Source organism: Oenanthe melanoleuca, chromosome 3 (genome assembly GCF_029582105.1).
Source record: "Oenanthe melanoleuca isolate GR-GAL-2019-014 chromosome 3, OMel1.0, whole genome shotgun sequence".
NCBI classification, from domain to species: Eukaryota; Metazoa; Chordata; class Aves; order Passeriformes; family Muscicapidae; genus Oenanthe; species Oenanthe melanoleuca.
The window spans coordinates 73,943,751-73,966,223 of record NC_079336.1 but is presented as its reverse complement, the minus strand read 5'-3'; the positions used below and the strand labels follow the sequence as shown (position 1 = coordinate 73,966,223).

General features: G+C 47.7%; 2 protein-coding genes across 6 annotated transcripts in view; one reads left to right on the top strand and one right to left on the bottom strand.

Annotated features, from left to right (window-relative positions):
• XPO5 (exportin 5) overlaps positions 1 to 11,956 on the bottom strand; it is a 29,609-nt gene extending 17,653 nt beyond the window's left edge. For 3 of the 5 annotated variants that reach the window (XM_056487458.1, XM_056487462.1, XM_056487460.1), the window contains exons 1-16: positions 11,852 to 11,956; positions 11,464 to 11,585; positions 10,780 to 10,852; positions 10,116 to 10,253; positions 9,631 to 9,813; positions 8,576 to 8,617; positions 7,719 to 7,745; positions 7,245 to 7,430; positions 6,494 to 6,570; positions 5,939 to 6,038; positions 4,436 to 4,519; positions 3,959 to 4,084; positions 3,642 to 3,732; positions 1,964 to 2,092; positions 1,109 to 1,224; positions 161 to 316 (exon numbers count right to left, since the gene is read on the bottom strand). In XM_056487458.1, coding sequence (XP_056343433.1) covers positions 161 to 316; positions 1,109 to 1,224; positions 1,964 to 2,092; positions 3,642 to 3,732; positions 3,959 to 4,084; positions 4,436 to 4,519; positions 5,939 to 6,038; positions 6,494 to 6,570; positions 7,245 to 7,430; positions 7,719 to 7,745; positions 8,576 to 8,617; positions 9,631 to 9,813; positions 10,116 to 10,253; positions 10,780 to 10,852; positions 11,464 to 11,585; positions 11,852 to 11,956 — 1,755 coding nt within the window. The remainder of the gene's footprint in view (positions 1 to 160; positions 317 to 1,108; positions 1,225 to 1,963; positions 2,093 to 3,641; positions 3,733 to 3,958; positions 4,085 to 4,435; positions 4,520 to 5,938; positions 6,039 to 6,493; positions 6,571 to 7,244; positions 7,431 to 7,718; positions 7,746 to 8,575; positions 8,618 to 9,630; positions 9,814 to 10,115; positions 10,254 to 10,779; positions 10,853 to 11,463; positions 11,586 to 11,851) is intronic. The other 2 variants (XM_056487461.1, XM_056487463.1) reach the window with 1 other exon arrangement.
• A 75-nt stretch (positions 11,957 to 12,031) lies between these two features.
• On the top strand, positions 12,032 to 21,704 carry POLH (DNA polymerase eta). Its single transcript, XM_056487464.1, has 10 exons — positions 12,032 to 12,399; positions 12,498 to 12,632; positions 12,722 to 12,963; positions 13,203 to 13,372; positions 16,546 to 16,649; positions 17,513 to 17,632; positions 18,250 to 18,373; positions 19,027 to 19,092; positions 19,761 to 19,924; positions 20,687 to 21,704. Exons 1-10 carry the CDS (start codon positions 12,032 to 12,034, stop codon positions 21,552 to 21,554), a joined length of 2,361 nt encoding a protein of 786 aa, XP_056343439.1. The 3' UTR covers positions 21,555 to 21,704.
• Positions 21,705 to 22,473: the final 769 nt, after the last annotated feature.

The window sequence follows — 22,473 nt, the reverse complement described above, 5'->3', positions numbered from 1 at the left end:
TTCTTGTGACAAGCCTTAGTCTCGATTTCTCCCAACTTTAACATGAAGAATAGTGCTTTCCTGACAGCAACACCAAGATGGATTGACTCCTGCAGTTCAGTCCAAGAGCCCTGCACCACAAAAAACTGATGTGATTTTAGCAGGGTCTGCAAGTACCTACCTTGGAAAGTACTTGAGGGAGGTATTCTGGTCGGTAAGTGACAAATGGAAAGAGAGCAGAGACATTGGTGAGCACACAGGACAGGATGAGAGGATCTTTTGTTTCAAAATTAAGGACAAGCTGCAGCAGATCTATGCCATCATTCACTGGGATTTCCTACAAAGGTAGGGGAAAAAAAAAAAGGAAAGGAAAATGGAGGCAACACTCAACCTGTAGTATACTTCCTACAAAACCTAGGAAAAAGCTGAGGCAAAAAGGACAGCAGCATCACCACTGTTGATAGGGCAGTCTTGTGACATCAGTCTCTAGTCCCCATACTATTGCTTGCACCTCTGGGAAAGGCAAATTTCCTCTCTCAGTCTGTCTCCCAATTCTCTTGACACTGTCCAACAGATTCCACGCTTAACCAACTGTATTGACCCATATAATTACTCTACTGTGATTAGATTGATTAGTGCATGAGCAGCTTAATCTAATAAAAAATCAAGTCAGTCTACATCAAACCGATCCTTCTGATTTGCCTGCTGTTGAACAAAAGACAGAGAGAAAATGCTTCTGATCTCCTACTCTCTGGGCATAGTTCCTCTCATTTAGTTAGAAGTTTAAAAACTTTTTCTAAAAATCTAATAAGAGGATAATTAAATAAAAAGAATTTTTTCTTTAAGCAATCTCTTCTCTAGAAAGGCATAATGTAAAAGCATGTCACCTGAGCACTGTCCTGTGACTCCTCATATCATATTGTCCAAAACTAAGACACACCAGTATGAGTGGGGTATCATCAAAAGAAGGGTCATTATTCCTCATGAGAATGGCTCACCAAACAATCTGGGTTTTGCATGGAGGTAACCAGTTACTAAAAACTGCTCAAGGCTAATATAACTGCAAAAACCCACTGGTGTGGACCCAGAAGGAGCCAGGAGAGAAGGCAGGAGCATGGGATACACATACATCTTTATCCATGGTTCGAAACATCTGGCTGATGATGCTCTCCGAGAAGAAGGTCATGGCATCCCACTGCACAAAGGATGGAGAGAAGATGGAGCAGAGACCTTCGCCTGTCTTAGCTGAAAGGAAGAGAACACTGGAGCTCTCACCATGCTCCTCAACAGCAGCCTGGTAAGTTCCTGTGCTGCAACACCTAAGCACTCAAGTATATTAAGCACACAGCTCTCCCTGTAGATGTCTGGCAGCGATGCACTGCGAGCGATTAACATAATCCCATGTGATTTGCTTCATTCAAGGGAAGGCTCCTGAGACGTAAGTCTTTGAGGTACTATGCAGAGCAATATGAACAAATCAGAGAAGGGAAAAGAAGGGAGACCTTATGCCCAGACTCAGCACTGCAGGCAAGACTGCCCTCAGTATGACTTTGCAGAGCACCAAGCAGCCTTCCTTCACAGCAGGGAAAGTGAAGTGAATGACAAGGGATTTGCCAGATATGCATAACTTACCTAACAATCAATATGTTACAAAGATAAAATGGCCCAAATAATTGTAAAATTGTATCAGAGGGACAACTGTACCTGTTCTGCAGAGAGATTTGGGGGAAGGAAAGGAGAAGCCAGGGGCTTTACATTACTTATTCCATAGGTAGACTCCAAAGTGATAAATTAGGGAAGGGGTGGCTTTGACTTCGTTTTGCTTTTAATTTGCAAAACTTAAAAGCCTGAAAATCTAGCATGGAGTCTTAGAAAAAAACTTAAAAAACTCCAACAGCATCAACATAAAAAAGGCCAAGAAGTTTCTTCTTGGCTTTAATTTAAAAAAAAATCCCATATCCCTCTTTTTTTTCAGGTAACCTACAGTTCATGGGTCCAGTATCAAGAGGAGCTGTGAGTTGGTACTTCAGCCATTCACCGGCCATTTGGAAGCCAGTCAGAGGGTCCAGACGACAAGCCATTCTCATCACCTCTCCTTGCTGAGCCCGGAAAGCTGCAGGGAAAAATCACACACCAGGAAACCAGCTGATGCTGCACATTTTGCAGACCCATGAACATTATGGACTTCTGCTTTGGCAATAGCTGTGTAGCGGGCACAGATACACAAAGGGTAAAGCAGGTACAACAGGATGGGCAATTTTGGAAGTGATTTAAGCAGACTAAAAAATGACAGACTAACATTAAAAAAAGTACTATTAAAATGCATTATGGATTATGAAAATCTATGCTGATGCCTTTTCCTGGTCTTAAAAAATTGAGAGCCAAGACATAGTTAAAGGATAAGGGTTTTTTACCTCGGTAGTTTAATAAGGGCCTTTTTGGTGAACCACTTCACCTTTTACCTTACTGAGGTAAAAACTCCTTATCCCTTAACTGTGTCTGGCTCTCAATTCTTTAAGACCAATAAAAGGCATAAATGCTAAAGCAGATTTAGTGCAATTAAGCCGCTATTCTTCATGTACAACACTCTTCTAACTATAAATGCTTACTGCTTACAGAGCATCTTGGGATACTGAGATAAAATACCAGCATAACTGCCACTTCCTTTAGCTAAACACACTTTTCTTAGATTATTCAACTAATGACAAATTGGAACTCAAAACCCAGTTGCCTTGTTTCCAATGTCAAAGATACTAAAAACAAAGTACAGAACAGGAATTTCACTTTTTCCAAAATGTTCCAGTGCACGACCACACAAAAGAATCAGGTCTGCTGATTACACAATGCAACTTGTATTGTTTAATAAAGCTGTGTTGCCAAGTAATTTTATTTTGTGCTTCAAATTAGTTATATTTCTTATATATGTAATGTCTTCAGTATAACTTAATTCTCTAAAACTATTTCAGATTCTGGCTTTGTGCATTTAGTGACTTCATAGTTTCTATCCAAACAGATTTATTACAGTAAGCAAAACTATCTAGTAAGCAATAAAAAAAATGCAACACTTAAAATCTTCAGACATAAATGTAAAAAGTGAAAATTTGTGTAATTTATTCAATGTATCTTCCCACCCACCAAGTTAGTACCAAACTACACCAGCCAGTGAGAACCAACTTCAGTTTTGGGAAGAAAAACACAAGATGAAAAAAAAAAAAATAAAGCCATTAATATCCAGCACTGGTTTAAGATCCAAATTAAATCTGACTATTTGAATTGCTCAACTCTAGCTATTGATACTAAACCAGAAGTTTCCTACCACAGCCAAGACATTTTCTTTCTTGAATGACATCTAAAGTCTTATGTAAGCTGCCTCCCTCTCCTAACCTGAGGCTGTTTAATTTCCTCCTCTAGGTGACCAAAAGATACATTTGCTTTGACACCAAAATGCTATCAGGCCATCTATCTGACAGCCAGCAAAATATTAAACATATGAGCTGCCCCAGGAAAATCCTAACTTAATTTACTCCAAGATCCAGACTTAAAAAGTTGAGAAACAAATGGAACATGAAATGGAACAAATGAAACAAAAGCTGCCAAGCCTAAACTAAATGCAGGAAGACAGGGACAGACAACAGAATGCACAAAGGGTCATGACAACTTACAGTTGAAGAAGGCATTGAAGTCCTCATCACTGTCAAAATCAAAACGGGAGTATTCACAGCTGGGGCTGTCTGCTTTGGAAGGAAAGCCCACCTGGAGACAAAGTGGAAAAGGTCAGGAAGAAAGAGAAGTCACCATCATAGCTAACACCAGCTTTAAGAAGATGAAGGCTGGAGACACGAGCAAGACATAACTGTGTGTTCAGCAGCCTGGAGATCAGGTCTGGCCATGACACAATAAAAATGTAGTTTCTATCCCCATGACCCACAGGCCACATTCACCAGACACCTTCTCACAACCAACTGTGATTTCCACATACCTTCACCAGGTTGGTCATAGATGCACGGAGATACTTGGGAACAACAGCCAGCAACAAAGGGTCATGAGACAGAACTTCATGCCGAAAGAGGGCTCCCCATGTGATCTGGGTGGAAGAGCGCAGAAACTGGGGGAAGAGAGAAAACAGAGGAACAGAGGAGGATTTCAGTGCTGGAATTTCCACTGCTAAGTTAGCACCAAGGCACCTTGAAGGCACATCCCAAATTCCCAGAAAGCCAAAAATCTCTAATACTAGGGCTGGTTGCAAATTCTGCATTTTCTACTCAGTTCACTGTGTCAGGAACTGCTCCTGATGGGGTGGTAATGGAGTAAGAAACACTCTGCCTTCCAGGCCTTCAGCTGAAATGGAGAGCCTAGAGAGCAATACTTAGCAGCTGAAGTTCTGCAGCTTTCTACAGGCTAGCTCAATTATGCATTCACACACAGACACACGTGAGACTTTCAGCTCTTTACATACCTGGCTGGGATGGGTTGTGAAGGCTAAAAATGACTCAAGGTATTTTCCAAAGTTGGCTGGCGTTTCCACATCACAATCTGAGCCCTATGAAGAACATGAAGTATTTCAGACAAAATACTAACTTTATGGCAGGCTGGGCTCACAAATGGTATGTTTCAGGGTAAAGCAGGAGCACTACATCCAAGGCCATAGACTGTAAAGGAGCAGAGACAGAAACACTGAACAACTGATTTTTTTCTGAAACCAGTATAGCCCAACGAGCATCAAGTTCTGTTGACCAGCCTGGAGGTGCTGAAGACACCACCATCCTCATTCAAGAGCAAAGGGTGACTTCTCACATAATGGAGTTCCACTAAAACCAAATTCACAACCACTGCTGCTGCCATGAGTCACAATTTTACTCCTGTTGGGTCAAACCCACGCAGCAGTACCGAAGTAGTGCAATTCAAACTGAAGAACTTCACAATAAAATACACCCAGATAATTTCACTCAGTTCCTCCAAACATTTTATGTATTTAACATATGGGTATCCATGATCAGTAACTTTCTTGGAAGTTTGTCAGAAAATTAAGTTTTGCTGGGAGCCATAAATTCAAGGTTTTGCTGCTTCTCAGAAATTATAACATGACCTGGTGCCCTCAGGACCCCTGAATTGTACAGCTCAGTGCTGCCTCTCCCAAGTGACTGTGAATTAGCAAGCTCCTTCTCATTACTTCATTATGGATTAGCTACTGCCTAAACACAAGTAGAGTCACTGCAAGTAGCAATGCACTCTGTATGCTGTCCGTTCTTTTTAGGGATGAATTCACAAAGGTTGTTTTTGGTTTTTTCTTTCTGTCCCTAAGAGACTTTACTTTGCTCTATCACTTTTACAGGCTGGTTGCTTCAATCTCCCTACAAACACCATCTCTCAACAAGCCTGCTCTCTTTATCGTAGAAGTACTGAGCTGAATGGAGGGAGTGGGAATTCAGCACCAGCATGGTATGAACAGTATAAATTTGCATCTTCATCTTAACACTGACACAATGCATTACAAAGATGAACAGCAGGAACAAAACCTGCTTCTTTCTTCAACTTGAGAGAGTCTTGGTAGAACAGACAGGTATCCTCTCTCAGTTATTTTTACTGGAAAATTTAAAAGGCTTCCAATAGAACAGTGATTTCCTGGACTAGGTTTTCTGTAGCAGTAGTCAACTAAAAACCTGATCAATTTTCAGTGAAGCTCAGTATTTAACAGAGGTTATAGGAAATGGTTCTTGATGACAGTAAAGCCCTGCCATCAGTTGGGGTCCCTCCAGTCTACATTCCTATGATGTAGCAGGATAAAATTAACCCATTTAAAAGCAGAGCCATTTCTGCCTTTTGGAAATGCATGGAGAGAACCCTACAGCTGTCAAATGTGCAGAGAGAACCCTGGTCCTACCTTAGATCAGGGTTGCCTCAAGCCCCAGCCCTAAACACTAGCCCTGCCAGGGTTGCTGTTGGCATTAATAAGACTTACTAGCAACGCACATAGCTGGCTGCCCAATGCGCACAGAACTTGGCAAAGTCTCTTCAAGAAAACATAGTGCTTCTCCACCAGGCCTTCTCCATCTGCTGTCCTGGGAATGAGGGAAAGGGGGAAAAACAGGATCACAGTTACTCAGGCTGTAGCTGACAGGCACACTGCTTTCTATCTTGTAGATATAAAGAGAACTAGAGCAGTTTGATTTTATGGCAGTGGGATTTTCTTTGCTATTATCAAGAAGTACTGCTTTATTGGTATTTAAAACCTCTGAAATTGCCTATTTGAAAGAGTCTCTCCTCCTGATCAGTTTCAGGCTAAAACAGAAAGCGAGGGAAGCTGAGATATTTACACCTCTTTGTCTTTCAACTATAGGTTTTGAAAAAAAAAAAACAAACCCTGGTTTTCCAGGTTTTGCAAAAGAAATGGTGTTTTTGCTCTCTCCTACCCAGTCCCCACTTCCTTTGCTTAAGCAGCAGTATCATCTTTTACACCTACAAAGCTATTTGTATGCCTTTTTGTGTGAAATCACAGCAGCACCACGGTACTCACTGGGCAGCAGAGAGGATGCAGTGCATGGCAACGTCTCCAAACAAGACCATCAGAGGTTTCCGATCCTCCAGCTTACCCTACGCACAAAACACACCACATGCCTCAATTTTAACGTAACTATTTATTTCCATCTACATAAGTATTTATTTTCATCTGCAAGGAAAAGTAGGAGAGTAACAATTTTCATTACATCTGGGGAGTGGCTTACAGTCTGCATATGATTTAAGTAAAATTTTGCCAAAATTCCAAGGTACCTGATCTAAAAAAATTTCTCCACCACAGGAACTTTAAACAGCAAAACTGACCCTGAGACGTTATCTTTTACTCACAGAAGACTGGCTAGTTACTTGCAGGCAGCTGATAACCACTCAGCCTTGAATTCAGCTGCTTGTGAATGAATGGGTCAAATCACTTGTTTGGATCCTGCTGTCATTTCTATGAGCTGCCAGGTGACACAGCTGATGACACTATTTTCCACTTCACAGTTGTAGGAAGTGGCGGTTAAAGTCAGTGAGGACCTCCAAGTTCAAACTGCAAGGAGAAGCAAGCACAGAATTTGGAGAGGGCTTCCATGCCTGCTCTATGTATTGTGCTGGTATGACACACCAAATATCATTAACAGAATCAGCTAAATTTGAATTTTGATTCTCAGATAAAAGGGCAAAGACAGGATTGCTCAGTCTGAAGAATTATACAGCAGAAGAGGAGAAAAATAAAAGGGAGCCAGAGGAGCCAGGGAAGAAGAACTCACTTTTCTGCTGACAGCAATCAGGAGACACTCTGCTGCTCCAACTTGGAGTTCAGGCTCATTTAGGAGCAGACACAACATCTCCAAGAGCTTGCAGTTGTCTGCTGTAATATGGCTTAGGGCTACCCAGTCAATGTAGCCAGCCAAAGTGTTAAGTGCCGCTATTCCCACACGACAGTTTGCCTGGGCCTGAGAACAGAGAGAAGGCACGAGGTCAGAGCCACAGAAAAACACCAACTCCCATCTAAAGCCACTCACTCCCTGAGATAAGAGTACCAAGAACCCCCCCTGAGAAAGTGAGAGATTTGGATCCTTCTGCTGCCACTTGTCTCTTCTCAAGAGCTTTGTATTAAGAGCGAAAAATCCTTCTGCATGAAACTGCAGGCAACAGACTCAAAAGGCTTGGAAAAGCCTAGTTCTAAGTAATCTTCATTTTAAGACTAATGAGCTAACTCCCATATATATAGATCAACTCACCTTTGGTTCCTGAGCCAAATCAGTCTTCTGAAAAAGAAAACAAGAGAGAGTAAATAAACAGCTGCAGCACACACCTTCAGCCAGCCACTGCTGGACAGGCTTATCCTCAAGGACACAGCCAAAAAAGAGGCTGCATCGGAGTCTCCCACACAGGACACTGCAGCCAACAAAGTCATCTCTGCAGCCCCTAGCCAGGTAAGATAACAGGACTCTGAATTGCCAAGTTAAGCCACAATTCCCTTCTCATTCAAAAGGTAACACTCAAGTCAGCAGGCACCAGGGTGACACATGGGACAAGAAGAAAAGGCATTTTAGTACACCCTGGAGGATCCCAGGAAAGAAACTTCTGACCTTTTAAGAGCATCTTACACCCAAAAGCCAGACTCTGAAAAGATGCTGGTGGCTTTTAAGATTCAGGTCTGAAAGGGTGATTTATCAAGTCAGAAAGGCAGCTGGAGAGAGCTGGAGCAGCAACTTTTACAACCTGAATCCCAGGCCTAGGACACTTAAGAGCAATAATGCACTGGCCTGTACCATCTTTTTGCCTAATGCAAACAAGTCCCACAGACACTCAGATTTGATTCGTTTTCTCAGATGCAAAGACACCACAAGCATTTCTTTCTACTGCAAGGTTTTGGTTTGGACAACTGCAGTGGTTTTTTTAAGTTAATAGGCTTGAGTCTCAAACATTTCATATATGACCCACCTTATAAACATGTTTATCTATACTTATAAGCGCTGCACACCATTATAGTCTTGCAGGCCTGTCCATCATCACTCCCAGTCTATGTGCAGACAGGTGAACACCCAACCCTCAGTAATGACCCTGGGCATGAATAGCCCAAAGATATGCTAACCTGTGGAGTGGTGAGGACATCTTGTTCCTGGGGTGCTCCAACCTTGCCAATCAGAAAGATTCCACCGTTAGCAGAAGCAGCCACACTTCAGAGCCTCAAGCATTGCAATGCAAACCTTACCTGGAAATGCATTTCAACCAGACTACAAAACACACAAGGGTCACCCTCCCACGACCATGAACTGCACAGAAACTGTCTTCTCTTACGGGGGGGTTGCTCAGCCTGACAGTGCATCAGGAATGTGTACAGAAGTCAGGCAGAAAAAGGTTTCATTGGTTCCTAGTTTCACATTTTGTATTAACTCCGGATTTTAATTCATGGAAAAAAAAGAATATGAGATATGACTAAGCAACTAGTTTCTAGTTTGGTTTTTCAACTGTGCTTCACTCTCAAATCCACTTCCTCTCCACAGGAATAGACTGGGGTAAAGACTCCCCTTCATCATCCATTGTGACTGAAAATGTGACTGCACATCTCTGATTCCATGTAAGAATTCAGAAAAGTCTGTTTACACAAAAACAGAAGAGCATTCTTCACTACAACTTCGCAAAAAAAGGGGCTTCCTGACTTGAGCTCTCGGAGAAAAGGACCAGAGGCCCAGAAGCATGTTGAGACATCAGAAATTCATGCATTTTGATGCATCACCTCAAATGTAGCACTGTAACGTGAGAGAGCAGACACGATTCCTGGATGGCATCTTTTAATCACTGTGTGTTACATAAACCACCCCAAATTACCTGTTTCTGCCACAACCACACCTTCATTTTGCTAAGCTGTACCCATGGTGCCAGTATGCATTCCAACAGTATGGAAGAAGCATGCATCCACTCAAGCCATTTACACTAGCAAAGTCAAAGTATCAACACTAATACTGTCAGCCTTGTGTGTTCAGTCTCTCTGATCAGCACCAGCTTCCCAGAACATAGCAGATCCCTACCTCAGAGTGGCAGCAACAGATTCAGTTTCTGCACTTACTTCCCTGCCAACTTGCAAGCTGCACCCCAACCCCTAAATGCCTCCAGAACAGACTAAACCCAAGGGAAGGAGACTCGTACCATGCATCTGTACTTGCTGACATTCTGCTGCAGGGCAGTTAGTAGGAAGCTGAAGATCTTTTCCATGTTCTGGGTGAGGGTTTGCTGGATATCTCGTCGCCGCTGGGTAGGTAGCGTTTGAAAAGTCACCACATCCTCTGCCAAACGTAGGAGGATGAACATCACCAGTTCTGTCTGAGTTTCCTGATGTCCCAAAGTGAAATACACTCCATCAGCACAGTCCAAACATTAAAATCTCTAGTGACTAGCTCAAAGATGTGGAGAAAGCAAGCATGCATGAAGACATAGGTCACACGTTGAGAAAATAAAACAGCAGGATGGCCTTCCTTCTGCCATCTCAGGATAGTTTAATCTTACAGGGTTTTTGACTCCATCATCAACCTGTCTCACTTGACCACGAGTGAGTCAGATTTTCCTCAGGATGATGGAAGACTGAACCCCATACTAAGAGAAAGCAAAAGGGACCAGATAGCTGTGTTTCATACCCCTTGCTTGGACAGGGTATCCAGCTCCTTCAGCATGTCAGGCCAGTGCTGAGGCCATTCCCGCTTGATCATCTCCACCACAATGCGAGACAGCACATCCTTAATGTGACTTTCCTCCTCCAGGATACTTTGAGTTCCCTGTGACAGAAAGGGGACAGCTACACAAAACAGCAAGCATCAGGCATTTATAACCTGGGAAACACAGGGTTTGCTAACGTTCTAAACCACAAAAACTAAAACCAAAACAAAACACTCTTCACTGCAGCTACCTTAGATGACGCTTCTATGCTCTCAAGCACCCACAGCTAATAAATGCTGGGAACCAGAAGGTTTCTCCTCAAAAGAATGTCACTTAGTCACAAGAGCAATCACAACAGAGAAAACACGACCAGACCTTAGTATTTTTGAAAGGATAAGAACATCCATAGTTAGTGAATTTCCTCCTAAGGAAAAGTACGTTATATATGTTATACAAGCCTCACAACTTCCTGCCATGTGAGGTAACATGACTATTCACCTGAATAAGTACTGAAACAACCAGAGAAGCTAAGCAAAAAGCAAGGAAATGCAAAATTGCATTCAGATCCTCTGTGCTAATTAACTGGAGTATTTTTCAGTTTTGCTGTCACATTTCAGAGAACAGCCTGGGGCAGCAGGTACTTACACTGGATATAAGGTCCATAACATTGTTCTTCAGATAAACTTTTTCTAGGCGAGGCATATTATTCCAGCGGTATCTGTTAAAAATAAACAAAAAGGAAACCAAGTCAAAACATTTCTAATGGTCTCTGACTTGATTCTCAAGGAACCATCGCTTCTTTACCTAAACTAGAGACACTACAGCTCCCTGCCTCTGCCAGCATCCAATCCCTTAATAAAAAGGCTGAGTTAAACTGCTGCTGGCAAACGGGCGTGCCCCATCGAGGTCAACAGACATCAGAAGCAGCAGCAAAAGCACAAAGCATCAGGTCTGTAGAGGCGGCAAAGAAAGGAATCTCAGAACTGAACTAATACAAAGACTCTTTGTTAGCAAGAGGCCAATGACACAACACTGCAAAGACCTGCTGGTAACCCAGTGCACTTATTTTCATCTTGTGATGTCAACATGTCTCACAGCTCAATGAATTCACCTTCGCAACCTGCCTGAAAGCAATTCTCTCCTCTCCTTCTTTTCCGAAAAAAGAAAAAATTCCAGAGCAAGACTGCAACTGTCCTCTGCCGCACAACAAGCTCCCTGCGTCCTGAAAGTGCCTCCTTGGGGCACGAGGCGCCGGAATAGGCACAGATCCTGGGTGGCGGCAGGCCGGGACCCTTCCCCGGCCCGGCGGCACGGGACGAGCTGACTTACTTGACCACATGCTCCAGGATCTGCAGGCCGAAGTGCCGGACGATGGCCGTCTGCGTCTTCTCGGCCAGCTTCAGCCCGCAGGGCACGCAGATGGGGCACTTTTCCTTGAACTCCTCGCAGAACTGGGGAGGGACACCGGGACGCGAACGCGCAGTTACACACCCGGGCAGGAGGCGGCAGCCCCATCCCTGGCGGAGCACGCCGGGGCACACGCGGCCGCCCGCCCCCCGCCGCCTGCCGACGGCTCGCAGCGCCTCAGGGCACGCCCGGGAGCGGCCCGCCAGGCTCTCGCCCGCCCGGGGCCGTGCGGACGGGGCAGCCGCGTGGCCGGAGCCCGGCGCCCTCCGTCCCCCCGTCCCTCTCTCCTCCCTCCCCGGCCGGGCGGTACCTTGAGGGCCTCCAGGCGGTACCGCTGCGTGGACGCCGGGTCCATGATGACGGTCACCGCCTTCACCAGCTGCTCGCAGAGGCCGCTCACCTGCTCGGCGGACATGGCGGCAGCGGCGGGCGCGCGCCACCGGCCACCCACGGGAGGGACGAGCGGGGCAGCCGGGACTCAGCTCCGCGCATGCGCCTCGGGGAGCACGGGGACACGGGGAGAACGCGGGCGCCGCGCACCGTCGCGGCGGGGACACGCGCACGCCCCGCCGCACCCTGGAGAACTACGACTCCCGGCGTCCCCCACGCGGAAAGTACGGGTGCCGCAAAGCGGCGGGCCGAGGCGGGGCTCTCCGCCCCACCGAGCGGGCGGTTATTCAATCATTCGCTCAGTCGGGCGGGAGCCGGTGGCGGCGGCGGGATGTCGCGGGGCCGGGAGCGCGTGGTGGCCCTGGTAGACATGGACTGCTTCTTCATGCAGGTGGAGCAGCGCCTCGACCCGCAGCTGCGCGGCCGCCCTTGCGCCGTGGTGCAGTACACCGAGTGGCAGGGCGGCGGGTAGGTAGGCGAGCCGGCTCGGCGATCCCGGCTCCTCGTCCCACCCCGCTCCCCGCCGGGCCGGGCCCGCCCTGCACTTCACCTCCGTGTCTCGGCAGGATCATCGCGGTGAGCTACGAGGCGCGCGCCTTCGGCGTGTCCCGCGGGATGTGGGCGTCGGAGGCGCGGGCGCTGTGCCCCGAGCTGGCGCTGGCCCGGGTGCCGCAGGCGCGGGGCAAGGCGGACCTCACACGGTGAGAGCGCGGGCCGGGGGCGGCGGCGGCGGCGCGGGCCTCCCCGGCGGCGCGGGGCGGCGGCTGAGCCCGTGCCCGCCGCCCGGCAGGTACCGGGAGGCCAGCGCCGAGGTGATGCAGGTGCTGTCGCGCTTCGCCGCCATCGAGCGCGCCAGCATCGACGAGGCGTACCTGGACCTGACGGGCAGCGCGCGCCACCGGCTGCGCGAGCTGCGCGGGCGCCCCCTGCCGGCCGCGCTGCTGCCCAGCACCTTCGTGCAGGGGCTGCCCGCACAGCCCGGCCCCGATCCCGGCGGGAGCGGCGCGCGCCGAGCGGATCCCGGCGGGAAGGGTACGCACCGACCCCCGCCCCGGGAGCGGCCCGCTCCGCCTGCTTTGTCTCCCCCCAGTCGCGAGTGCGGTAAATGGCGTGTGTGGTTTCCGCAGTGAGTGGCTTTTAAAGTGTGTGCTTCTCTCTGGCTGGAACGCGCTTACAGCAGCATGCGGGTGATGCTGCGGGTCCCTTTGCTGGGCTCAGCAAGAAGTGCCATTTCGTGTCCCCTTATGATCCCTTTTGTGTCCCTTTTCTAGAGGAGCTGCGGCAACGTGGTTTGGAGGAGTGGCTAGCGTCGCTGTCTTTCGATAACCCCGATTGTCCTGACCTGCAGCTGACCATGGGCGCAGTAATTGTGGAAGAAATTAGGGTGGCAGTAGAAGCAGCTACCGGATTCAGGTGTTCAGCTGGCATCTCGCACAACAAGGTACATGCATAGCACATCAGCCTGATTTCTTCTGGGTAGCGGAGTCAGAACGTGCTGTAGATGCTCTCCTGTACTTAAAGTCTCCTGTAGAAGACAAACCAAGCTGGGAATGCAGTCATGTGTGATCACACCTTCAGAGAAATTATGAGATATCTGGAAACAGGAGGAGTTGTTTCCCCAGAGCTGTGGTCTGAACAGTCTGCCATCCATTCATTTACTGCCTGGATTCTTGGTGTACCCTAAGGAGCGAGCTCACTAGGAATAAAAGGGGCTTAAGTCCTCCAGAAGACTTTTCTGTAGGAAAAAAACAAGCATAAAGCAGGTAATCTTCACCTTGAGTTTCAGGCCACAGTTGCTGCAGCCAGTTTTACTGACACATATTCCCAGTGACTCGGCAGCAAAAGAACACCAGACTGGGGCACTGAGGCGAGCTGGGTTGCTTTCTGGTGAGTCAGTGTTTACCCTGCTGGCCACGGGGATTTGGGTGATGCTCAGTCAGCTGCTGAGAGCAGCCACAGGAGTTGTTGGTGCATGACAGCAGCTGCAGGAACAAACGGATTTTGATGCTGCAGCTACAGAGGGTTTCCTGCTGGGTGAAAAGCAGGCTAGTTTACTGAGAGCACCCCTTTTGTCCTGCAGATGAGGGGTTTATTTATACAGGTATGACTTTATAAAGGCAGGCTCTAACTTAAAAAAAAAAAAAAAAAAAAAAAGAAAATAAATGAAGACTAAATGTATGCTTTGGAGTTCGAGGAAGGTATATTTCATTTTAGACTGCTGCAGAAACAGCTGGTAGTACTGCCAGCTGTACACAGGGACTGGAACTGGTTTTGCACTGGCTCAGTTTGAAGCTAGAGCAGACTGAGACAGAAATGAGCTAGCTGAGGAAGGTCACTGGTGTAGAAATTTCCAGTGGAAGGTATGTTCAATTTGCCTTTTTGCTTTCTTTAATGAAGAATAACAGAGAACTTCCCTGATATTCCTAGCATCTTCTCCCAGCTTCCATTTTCTATGCCAACTTTTTTTTTTTTGAGAAAGTAAGGACATTGTGAGGTGCTGTGACATCCCTGAAGAACTGTGTATCTGTAGCAGCAAACACAGTGTAGAAGTCACCACAGCATACTTGTGGCTGTGCAGTACGTTGTGCTGTGCTTCCACAGGCAGCTCACATCTGTGGGTACAAACCTTTTCTGCAGAACAAAAGGGGTGCTCTCAGTAAACCAGCCCACCTTTCACCCAGCAGGAAATCCTCTGTAGCTGCAGCATCAAAGTCCGTTTGTTCCTGCAGCTGCTGTCATGCACCAAGAGCTCCTGTGGCTGCTCTCAGCAGCTGGCTGAGCATCACCCAAATCCCCATGGTCAGCAGGGTAAACACTGACTCACCAGAAAGCAACCCAGCTCACCTCAGTGCCCCAGTCTGGTGTTCTTCTGCCTCTGAGTCGCTGGGAATTTGTGTCAGTAAAAACCATTCTCAGGCTGCAGCAACTGTGGCCTGAAACTCAAGGTGAAGTTTATCTGCTTTATGCTTGCATTTTTTCCTCCAGAAAACATTCCCAAGTAACTGCTTTTCCCAATGAAGTTCCTTGTTAGAGTACACCAGGAGCCCCAGATGATGAATGAAACCAAAAAACCTGGAGAATAACAGCATGGTTTTCTCAAGAACCACTCATGCCAAATTTGTTTATATGCCCTCTTTGGCACACATTTAGCCAAATGTGCAGGAAAGACTACAGATGTGAGGTGTCAAGGTTTCTAACTTACCTCACCCTGAGCTGAATAACCTGATGATGACACTGTAGCAGACAACATAACTGAAGTTGTCTGGAGGGCATGTATCTAGCTAAAGAAAATATTACTGTTTCCTATAATGATTTTGTTTGGTGAGTTGCACTCAAATTGGGATGTTTAGAGTGGGATGCTGGGGGATCTGTCCAAGGTCTGCTAAGAACGAGTATTTTCACTGGAGCCTACAGAGAGGGAACAGCTGTATGAATTGAGGTGTTGCACAGATGGGGCTCAGGGCCTGGGCTGTGAAAATTTGAAATGAAATTAGAGTTGAAAATTCTGAGCTTGAACAAGCTTAGAATCAATCTGAAATAACCCAGCAGTACTTCTTATGCTCACTGACTGTTTTTGTGGTTTATAGAGAAAAAGCAACCAGCAGGATTTTGGCTAAGTCACAGTAAATCAGGAAGTAGCCTGGAGTTGTTGTGGACAAGCAGCAGGATGAGTCAGTTATAGAAGTCCTCTTGTAGAAATGCCAAATCCTGTTTCAGCATGTGCAGTTTACAGAAGGTGTCAGAAAAAGTAAATTATTTCCCTCCATGAAGTCTCAGTGATTGGTTTGGGTTGCAGCACATCACTTTATGAGGTGGGTAAACTTGGAATTCTCCAGCCAGACAAGAAGAACAGTGATTAGACATCTGAGAAAGGATCTTTGTCTAGAATCGAGTTCAAATGTTCATAAGCCTGTAAAATGGGCTGTTAGTAAATGTAATAGCTCAATAGGCAGGCAAGAAATTTTGCTCAGTTGCAGGATGTATGGCAAGGCAGTGAAAGAGGAAGTTATTAGAGTTGTTAAATAAAACCTCAAACACCCAGCTAAATATACTTCAAACTGGTCTGTGTATTTTTGACCCTGTGGTAACTTAAAGTGGAAAGGGAAGCTATATAGGAGAACATGCCTTCCAGGCTAGCAATTCTGCATTTTAGAAGTTCCCTTTTGCAGCACTATGCTGCTGCAGACCTCACGGAGAGAAGATTAAAATAGTGCCATTGAGAAAAAGCAAGACAAGCACCGAAAATGAATGAAAAAGACATAGTGAGAGACATAGCCTGGGGAGGACTATGAGCATGCTGTGGAAGCTCTGGCATGCTTGCCTGATGGAAAACTATAGCAACCACAACAGATCTTTATCTGCCTGGAGTAGGAGTCCAGCAATTCACAGAACTAAAGCCTGAAAGCAGCTTTGCTTTCAGAGTACCCAGCTAGTGCATGTTGAATCCTGAGGGGGATACTGCCTCAGAGCAAGCAGTGGTGCACCCTGCACATATCCTAGCAGCTATTCTGAAGGCAGCTCTTAGAGGTGATGCAGCACAAGCTGTTGGGTGGAGTCACATTAGGCCAGTGCATGGTGTATAATAACTGAGTTTCCACCCTCTCTGTGTTACAGACACTGGCCAAACTGGCCTGTGGGTTGAACAAGCCCAACCGCCAGACGCTGGTGTCTGCACGATTTGTGCCACAGCTCTTCAGCCAACTGCCCGTCAGCAACATGTAAGTACCAGGGAGCTGCTGCTTCAGTGCAGCCTGGGGCTGCTGCTGGCCACCTCAGCACAGCAATTTGATGCTCACTGATAGCAGCCAGCAGAGGCTCTCAGCTCCACAGTAACTGCTCCTCAGTGCAGGGAACAAATAGAGGGAATCATGCCAGTGATGCCTCGTGGCTGTGAGTGACAGTTTGGGGGGAGCGTGCTTGGGAAGCTGCAGCCCTGCTGCTGAAGGGACCACAATCCAAAAGCCCACTAGCAGCCTGAGGGCATCCTTTCCAGGGTAAGGCTGTGCTCAGGATGCCTGCTGGGGTGCACAGGTGTAAGCCAGAAGCAACTGTGGCAAGGAGGCCATAGCTGTTCCCCAGTGTGAGTGACTGCTATGCTCACAGGGAGCTGATGTGGTTTGCTTTTGAGCATCCACACTGTGCACAAGTACTTTTCCTGGTGTAGGGAAGTGTTGCGAGCACTGCTGCTCCAGAGGAATGGATCCCTAATCCTGCTCTCCAGACCTGCTCTGCTGTTCTCTGCTTTCTGTGTCTTGCAAGGGATGGAGAGGAATGTGTGTGGGAAAGGGTCCTGTCCGTGTAGGAAGAATGAAGCTGAATGTGAGGCATTCTTCAGAGCATGGTTTGGGATCAGATGAAGCTGAGGGAGAAGCACTAAAATTGGGGGACCCAGGGAGCAGTTCCTGCATCAACTCCTATGTGTCCTTTTACTGCGAGCAGAAGATGTTATGTTCCTTTTGTCCTGCTAGTTCCTAGCAGCTTCTAGCTGTCCTCATCTAAAAACAACTGTTGAAACAAGATTTGTCACAATCTTCACATGATGCTCCATTTGTGTTTTCACTTCTTTGTTTCTCTGCCGTAGCCGTAACCTGGGAGGCAAGCTTGGCACTGCTATCACAGACATCCTGGGAGTGGAGTACATCGGGGAGCTGACACAGTTCAGCGAGACTGAGCTCCAGACACATTTTGGAGACAAAACTGGGTAATGATGAACCACTCACCACTTGGCTTTTTGCAGGAATTGAGACTTCCTTTCAGTCACAGAACCTTTTAGGTTGTTGTGCTGTGATTAGGAAGGTTGGAACATAAAACTTCAGTGACGTCTTTGGAAGCATTGATCTGTTGGGCCCACAGCAGGTTTCCAGTCTTGCCTGCTCCCAGGCACCCTCCCCAGGATATTATTTTGCTTGTCAGCCAGGGCCTCATCCTTCTACAGCATCCAAGGATGAGGTCAAAGGGCTGGTTCTTTGCAGGCTGGGAAGAGGGCAGTCATGACAGTCTCATCACAGAGGAAGTTACAAGGCTGTACTGGAGCCTGAAACATAGATTCTGGGCCCAGAAGAGCAGTTGGACTGCCCTGCAGACTGGTGAACTGGTGCCACTTCAGGAGAAGAGGTGGAGGAGTTGTGCTGACAGGCAGTTGAGGCCTGAAGGAATCCTGCCTGTTCAGCTGCGGCTGCAACTGTAGAGCTGGGGATGAGAGACAGTCACAGCTTGCACTGATTTGAAAGCAGGGCTCTGCAGGAGACTGATGTGCTGTCCAGTGATGCCTGTCTGTCTGTAGTTGCCTTGACCTCATGCTTTCCCTGTGGCTTTCAGGTCTTGGCTCTATGACTTGTGCAGAGGAATTGAAGAGGAACCTGTCAAAAATCGGTATCTGCCCCAGTCTATTGGCTGTAGCAAGAACTTCCCTGGGAAGTCAGCCCTGGCCACACAGAAGGCGGTAGGAGAAGCCTACATCTAGCATAATGCTTGGCTTTCACACTGGAGAGCATAAGAATACTAAAAACTGAGACCAGCTTGCAAAACTGCTGCTTTTCTGCACAATTATGCCTTGAAACTCAGACTAGAGGCACAGTGGGAGAAGGTGGTTTGAGCTCTGGAAGTCCCTGTTGACAGAAATGCATTAACAAGCTTCTGCACAAAGAGGTCCATCCTGGTTGTAAGTTCCATGAGCAAAACTGGGCCTGTTTGAAAGTTACTCACATTGCCAAGCTTCAAGAGCATGGTTGCTAGAAGGAAGGCAACTAGCCCAAAGAAGGAGGCAGACTGTGCTTTAACTATTAGCTGGGATGAGGTTCCCGCTGAGGTATAGGAAGATGGAAAGAGAAATCCAGGACAGGGAACCTAGATTACTTGGCAAAGTCTAGTAGTAATGCTGCAGGGCTTGTATGGTATCTACAATGTCCTTGTCTGCAGTGTTGAATCTCAGCTGGACTGATTTCTCAAGGTCTATTACAGATTTGGGGCCTTACAATAGTTGTCATTCCAGTCTGATCCCCCACCAGCATTCCCCAGTGTGCAGAGCATTGCTCTTATATTGTGGTGCTGCTGTAAGCAGAGGCCCAACCTGTCTGTTACCCCTGCTTTGTCCAGGTGCAGCACTGGCTCCTGCAGCTGGCCTTGGAGCTGGAGTCCAGACTGAACAAGGACAGGAGCCAGGTGAGGAGGGGAGGCACAGGGACACAAGGAGGCACATAGTGCATTTGCACCGTGAGTGGCTTGCAGGAGGCTGAGGGTGGTATGTGGGAGGGGAGGAAATCTGCTCACCCACAGATGTGTGCCTGTGTGCTATGGTGTCCCAAGTAGAGAGGTGTGCAGAAGCATGGCCAGGCAGGATGGTTTTGCCCCAGAACACTGCAGGATTAAGAACAATCCTTGTCCCATGCTTTAGGATGCAGGGCTCTGAATGCCACTGCACCTGCCTTCTGCTGCACTGCTGCTCCCTTGCAAGCCCTTTGCTGGCACAGGTGTGCTTGTGGGCTGTGAGAGGAAGTGCTGCACTCCTATCTGGATGGTAGGCTGCAGGCCAGGGTGGGAGCAATCCACCAGCTTTGGCAGTGTGGCCAGTGGGGCCAAAAAGAGTGTGGAGCTGCCTTTGAGGGAAAGCAAGGAGTAGCTGCTTCCCATCCTGTGTGGCACAGCTGTGCACGCACTTGTTGTGTATCCCATCCCTTGGCAATCGGGCCAGGCAGGACATGTCCCACCCCACCACAGGGAGATGGCAGGGAGTGGGGGGCTGGGGAGGGCTCTGGCAGGGAACAGTCCCTCGGCTGTTCCTGCCCCTTCCTGCAGGAGTCGCTGGAAGCACAGCTCTGCTCTCCCGGCAGAACCACCGCGTGGCCCGGCAGCTGATGGTGGTGATCCGCCAGCAAGGGGACACCCGCGTGTCGCGTCTGTGCGCCCTGTCCCGCTACGATGCACAGAAAATGTGCAGTGACGCCTTCACCATCATCCAAAACTGCAACGTGGCTGGGGCTCACCAGGCAGCATGGTGAGTGTGGGACAAAGTGGGTCACTGTCAGGACTGGTTCTGATGTGGGAGGTACTGGACAAGCCAGAGACCGTTTGGAAAGGAACTCAAGTGAAATTAATTGAGTGTCAGGAAAAGTGATTCCCAGCACCCTCACGGTATATTGCAGCAACCTTCTAGTGGTAGGACAGCCTGGCTTCTTCTGAGCCCCACATCTGGTGAGACACTTCTGTACTTGGAGCTGAGGATTGCTGCTGGCTGGGGTTTTTCTGGCTGGAGCAAGGCTGTCCTGGCCCTGCTGGGCTGAAGAAGTTAGCTAAGCTTTGTTATCCTACCCTAAGGACAAAGCTTTTTGTGAGGAAGCCTTTGAGGCAGGAAGAAAACTGAAAGTGCACAACTCCTGCTCTGCAGTGAAAGCAAAAAGGTCCTGTCTGTTAAACGTTGACAAAGCTGTTGCTCCCTTAGGGCCTTCTCATCTCACAGCAGCTTTAGCCTGTAGTGGACTCAAAGTCCAGGCTGGCAGTTGGCTGCTCCTGCTCCCATGCCCTTCTTTTGGGAATTGCTGCTTTGGAAAGAGGGGTTCTACTTTGTCCAGCACAGCCTGCTATGTCTGTTTTGGAGGTAGCAATAGTCAACTTTGTCAGAGCAAACGTCTCTCCCACCCCTTGCCAGATACTACAGTTCCCCTGTCCGTGAATGTTTTGTGTTGTTTAAGGTCTTACTTCAAAAGATTTCTTGCTTTCCAGGCTGGTGTCTGAGCTGATGTTGGTCTGTCCTTTGCAGGTCTCCACCATTGATTTCACTGCAACTCTCAGCAAGCAAGTTCTCAGAGCCTGTCACCCTCTCTACAGGCATTACCACCTTTCTGACGGGTGATACCCAGCCTGATGGCACTGCCACCACCAGCCAAAACACCACATCTTGTGGGAAGGCCAGGGTCAAGTTCTTTAGGAGCCCAAGCAAAGAGCTTAGGCAGAAACCAGCGAGCGCTATTGAGTCATTCTTCCAAAAGGCAGCAGAACGGCAGCTGTCACAGGCAGCAGCAGCAACCAGCTTGCCCAGTGCTGCCACTGCAGAGTCAGCTGTGCCCAGCTCCCCAGAGCACCAAGAGACAGCTGCTTTTGGCTTGCCTGTTGGACTTGCCTCTGTGCAGTGTGAGCTGGAGTCCCCTGTGAAGCAGAGTCCCAGCGATGCCAGCCCTACTTCTCCCTACAAGATGCTTCCCCGGGAGAAGTTGCCATCAGATGCTACACAAACACCCTCAACTCCACCCAGCTCCAGGACCCTTCTGAAATTACAACCAGCTATTGAGGGAAATGAGCAGAATTTGCCACCCTCTCCTGAGCTCACCCTGCTCCCTCCCACCTCTCCAGGGGACCAGCAGCGCTGTGAGAAGTGTGGCCAGCTTGTGCTGGTGTGGGAGTTCCCAGAGCACATGGACTACCACTTTGCTCTGGAGCTGCAAAGCTCTTTCCTGGAGCCCAGCCCTCCCATGGCTTCAGAAACAGCTCCCAATGCAAAGGCTGTGGCTTCCAGGTCTCCTGCCAAGGCAAAGAACAAGCCCAAGACTGCAGCAGGATCTAGTGCAAAACGACCCAAAGAAGGTGTGACAAAAACTTTAGATTTTTTCTTTAAGCCATTACCTCCTTAACTTCCAGCCACACTGGGTGATTTTAAAGAATCAGTATTTTTAAAGAATCAGTATTTTTAAAGAATCAGTGCTTTTTAACATGTTTAAAAGCTTTTATATTGCCTGTCAGGTTTTAATGTGGAAAAATCTAATAAATTATCTCCACCCCAAGTCTGTGAGGAACTGGAACTCATGAATTGTGTAGATGTAGCCAGGTTAGCTAGTGGCAGCTAAGCCTGCCTCTGCCTGCCTGGTGCTACTAGAAGCTGCATGGTACTCTCACCTACACCTCTTGCCATAGGTATTTCCATGGCATCATGGTTCACTAATTCTGTTCCTCCTGTGAAAGCAGCCACTGTAAGTGCAGCAGCTTATCCCAGGCAATCTCCACCTAAGCCTTGGCTTGAAGCCTTGTTTAATCACTCAGTATGAAACGTTTAACTCATGGTTCTACTCTGGCTGCAGTTGAAGGCCTCACCCTTACTGTGTAATTTATATGTGGTAGCTTAGCCCTGTTGCTCCTTTTCCCCTCCACCTGGAAGATACTGATTTTTACTCCCTTCTTCCCACACCCCAAGATTTATGTTACAGATGGTTTGACAGTTCCCTCTGTGTAGCAGTCCATTGCATGGTGCTTATCAGGAGAACACAAGACTGCTCCTGTCATACAAGATTTGAGGAAGCAGTAGCTGCATGGGTATACTTTTTGGTGGGCTTTTTTGAAAACTTTGCATTAATTCATAGTTGCTATTGACATATAAACAGTCTACTGCTGGAGCCCTCACTGGAAGGGATAGAAAACATGGCTAGAAAACAGATAGAAAAATGGATAGAAAAAAGTCACACAGCCCAGTGTGAAAGCTTTTGTCCAATATAGAGTATATAACCACATTTTTCCTCCTTCTCAGATTCTGAGTAATACTAAATACAGCTTGCTGAC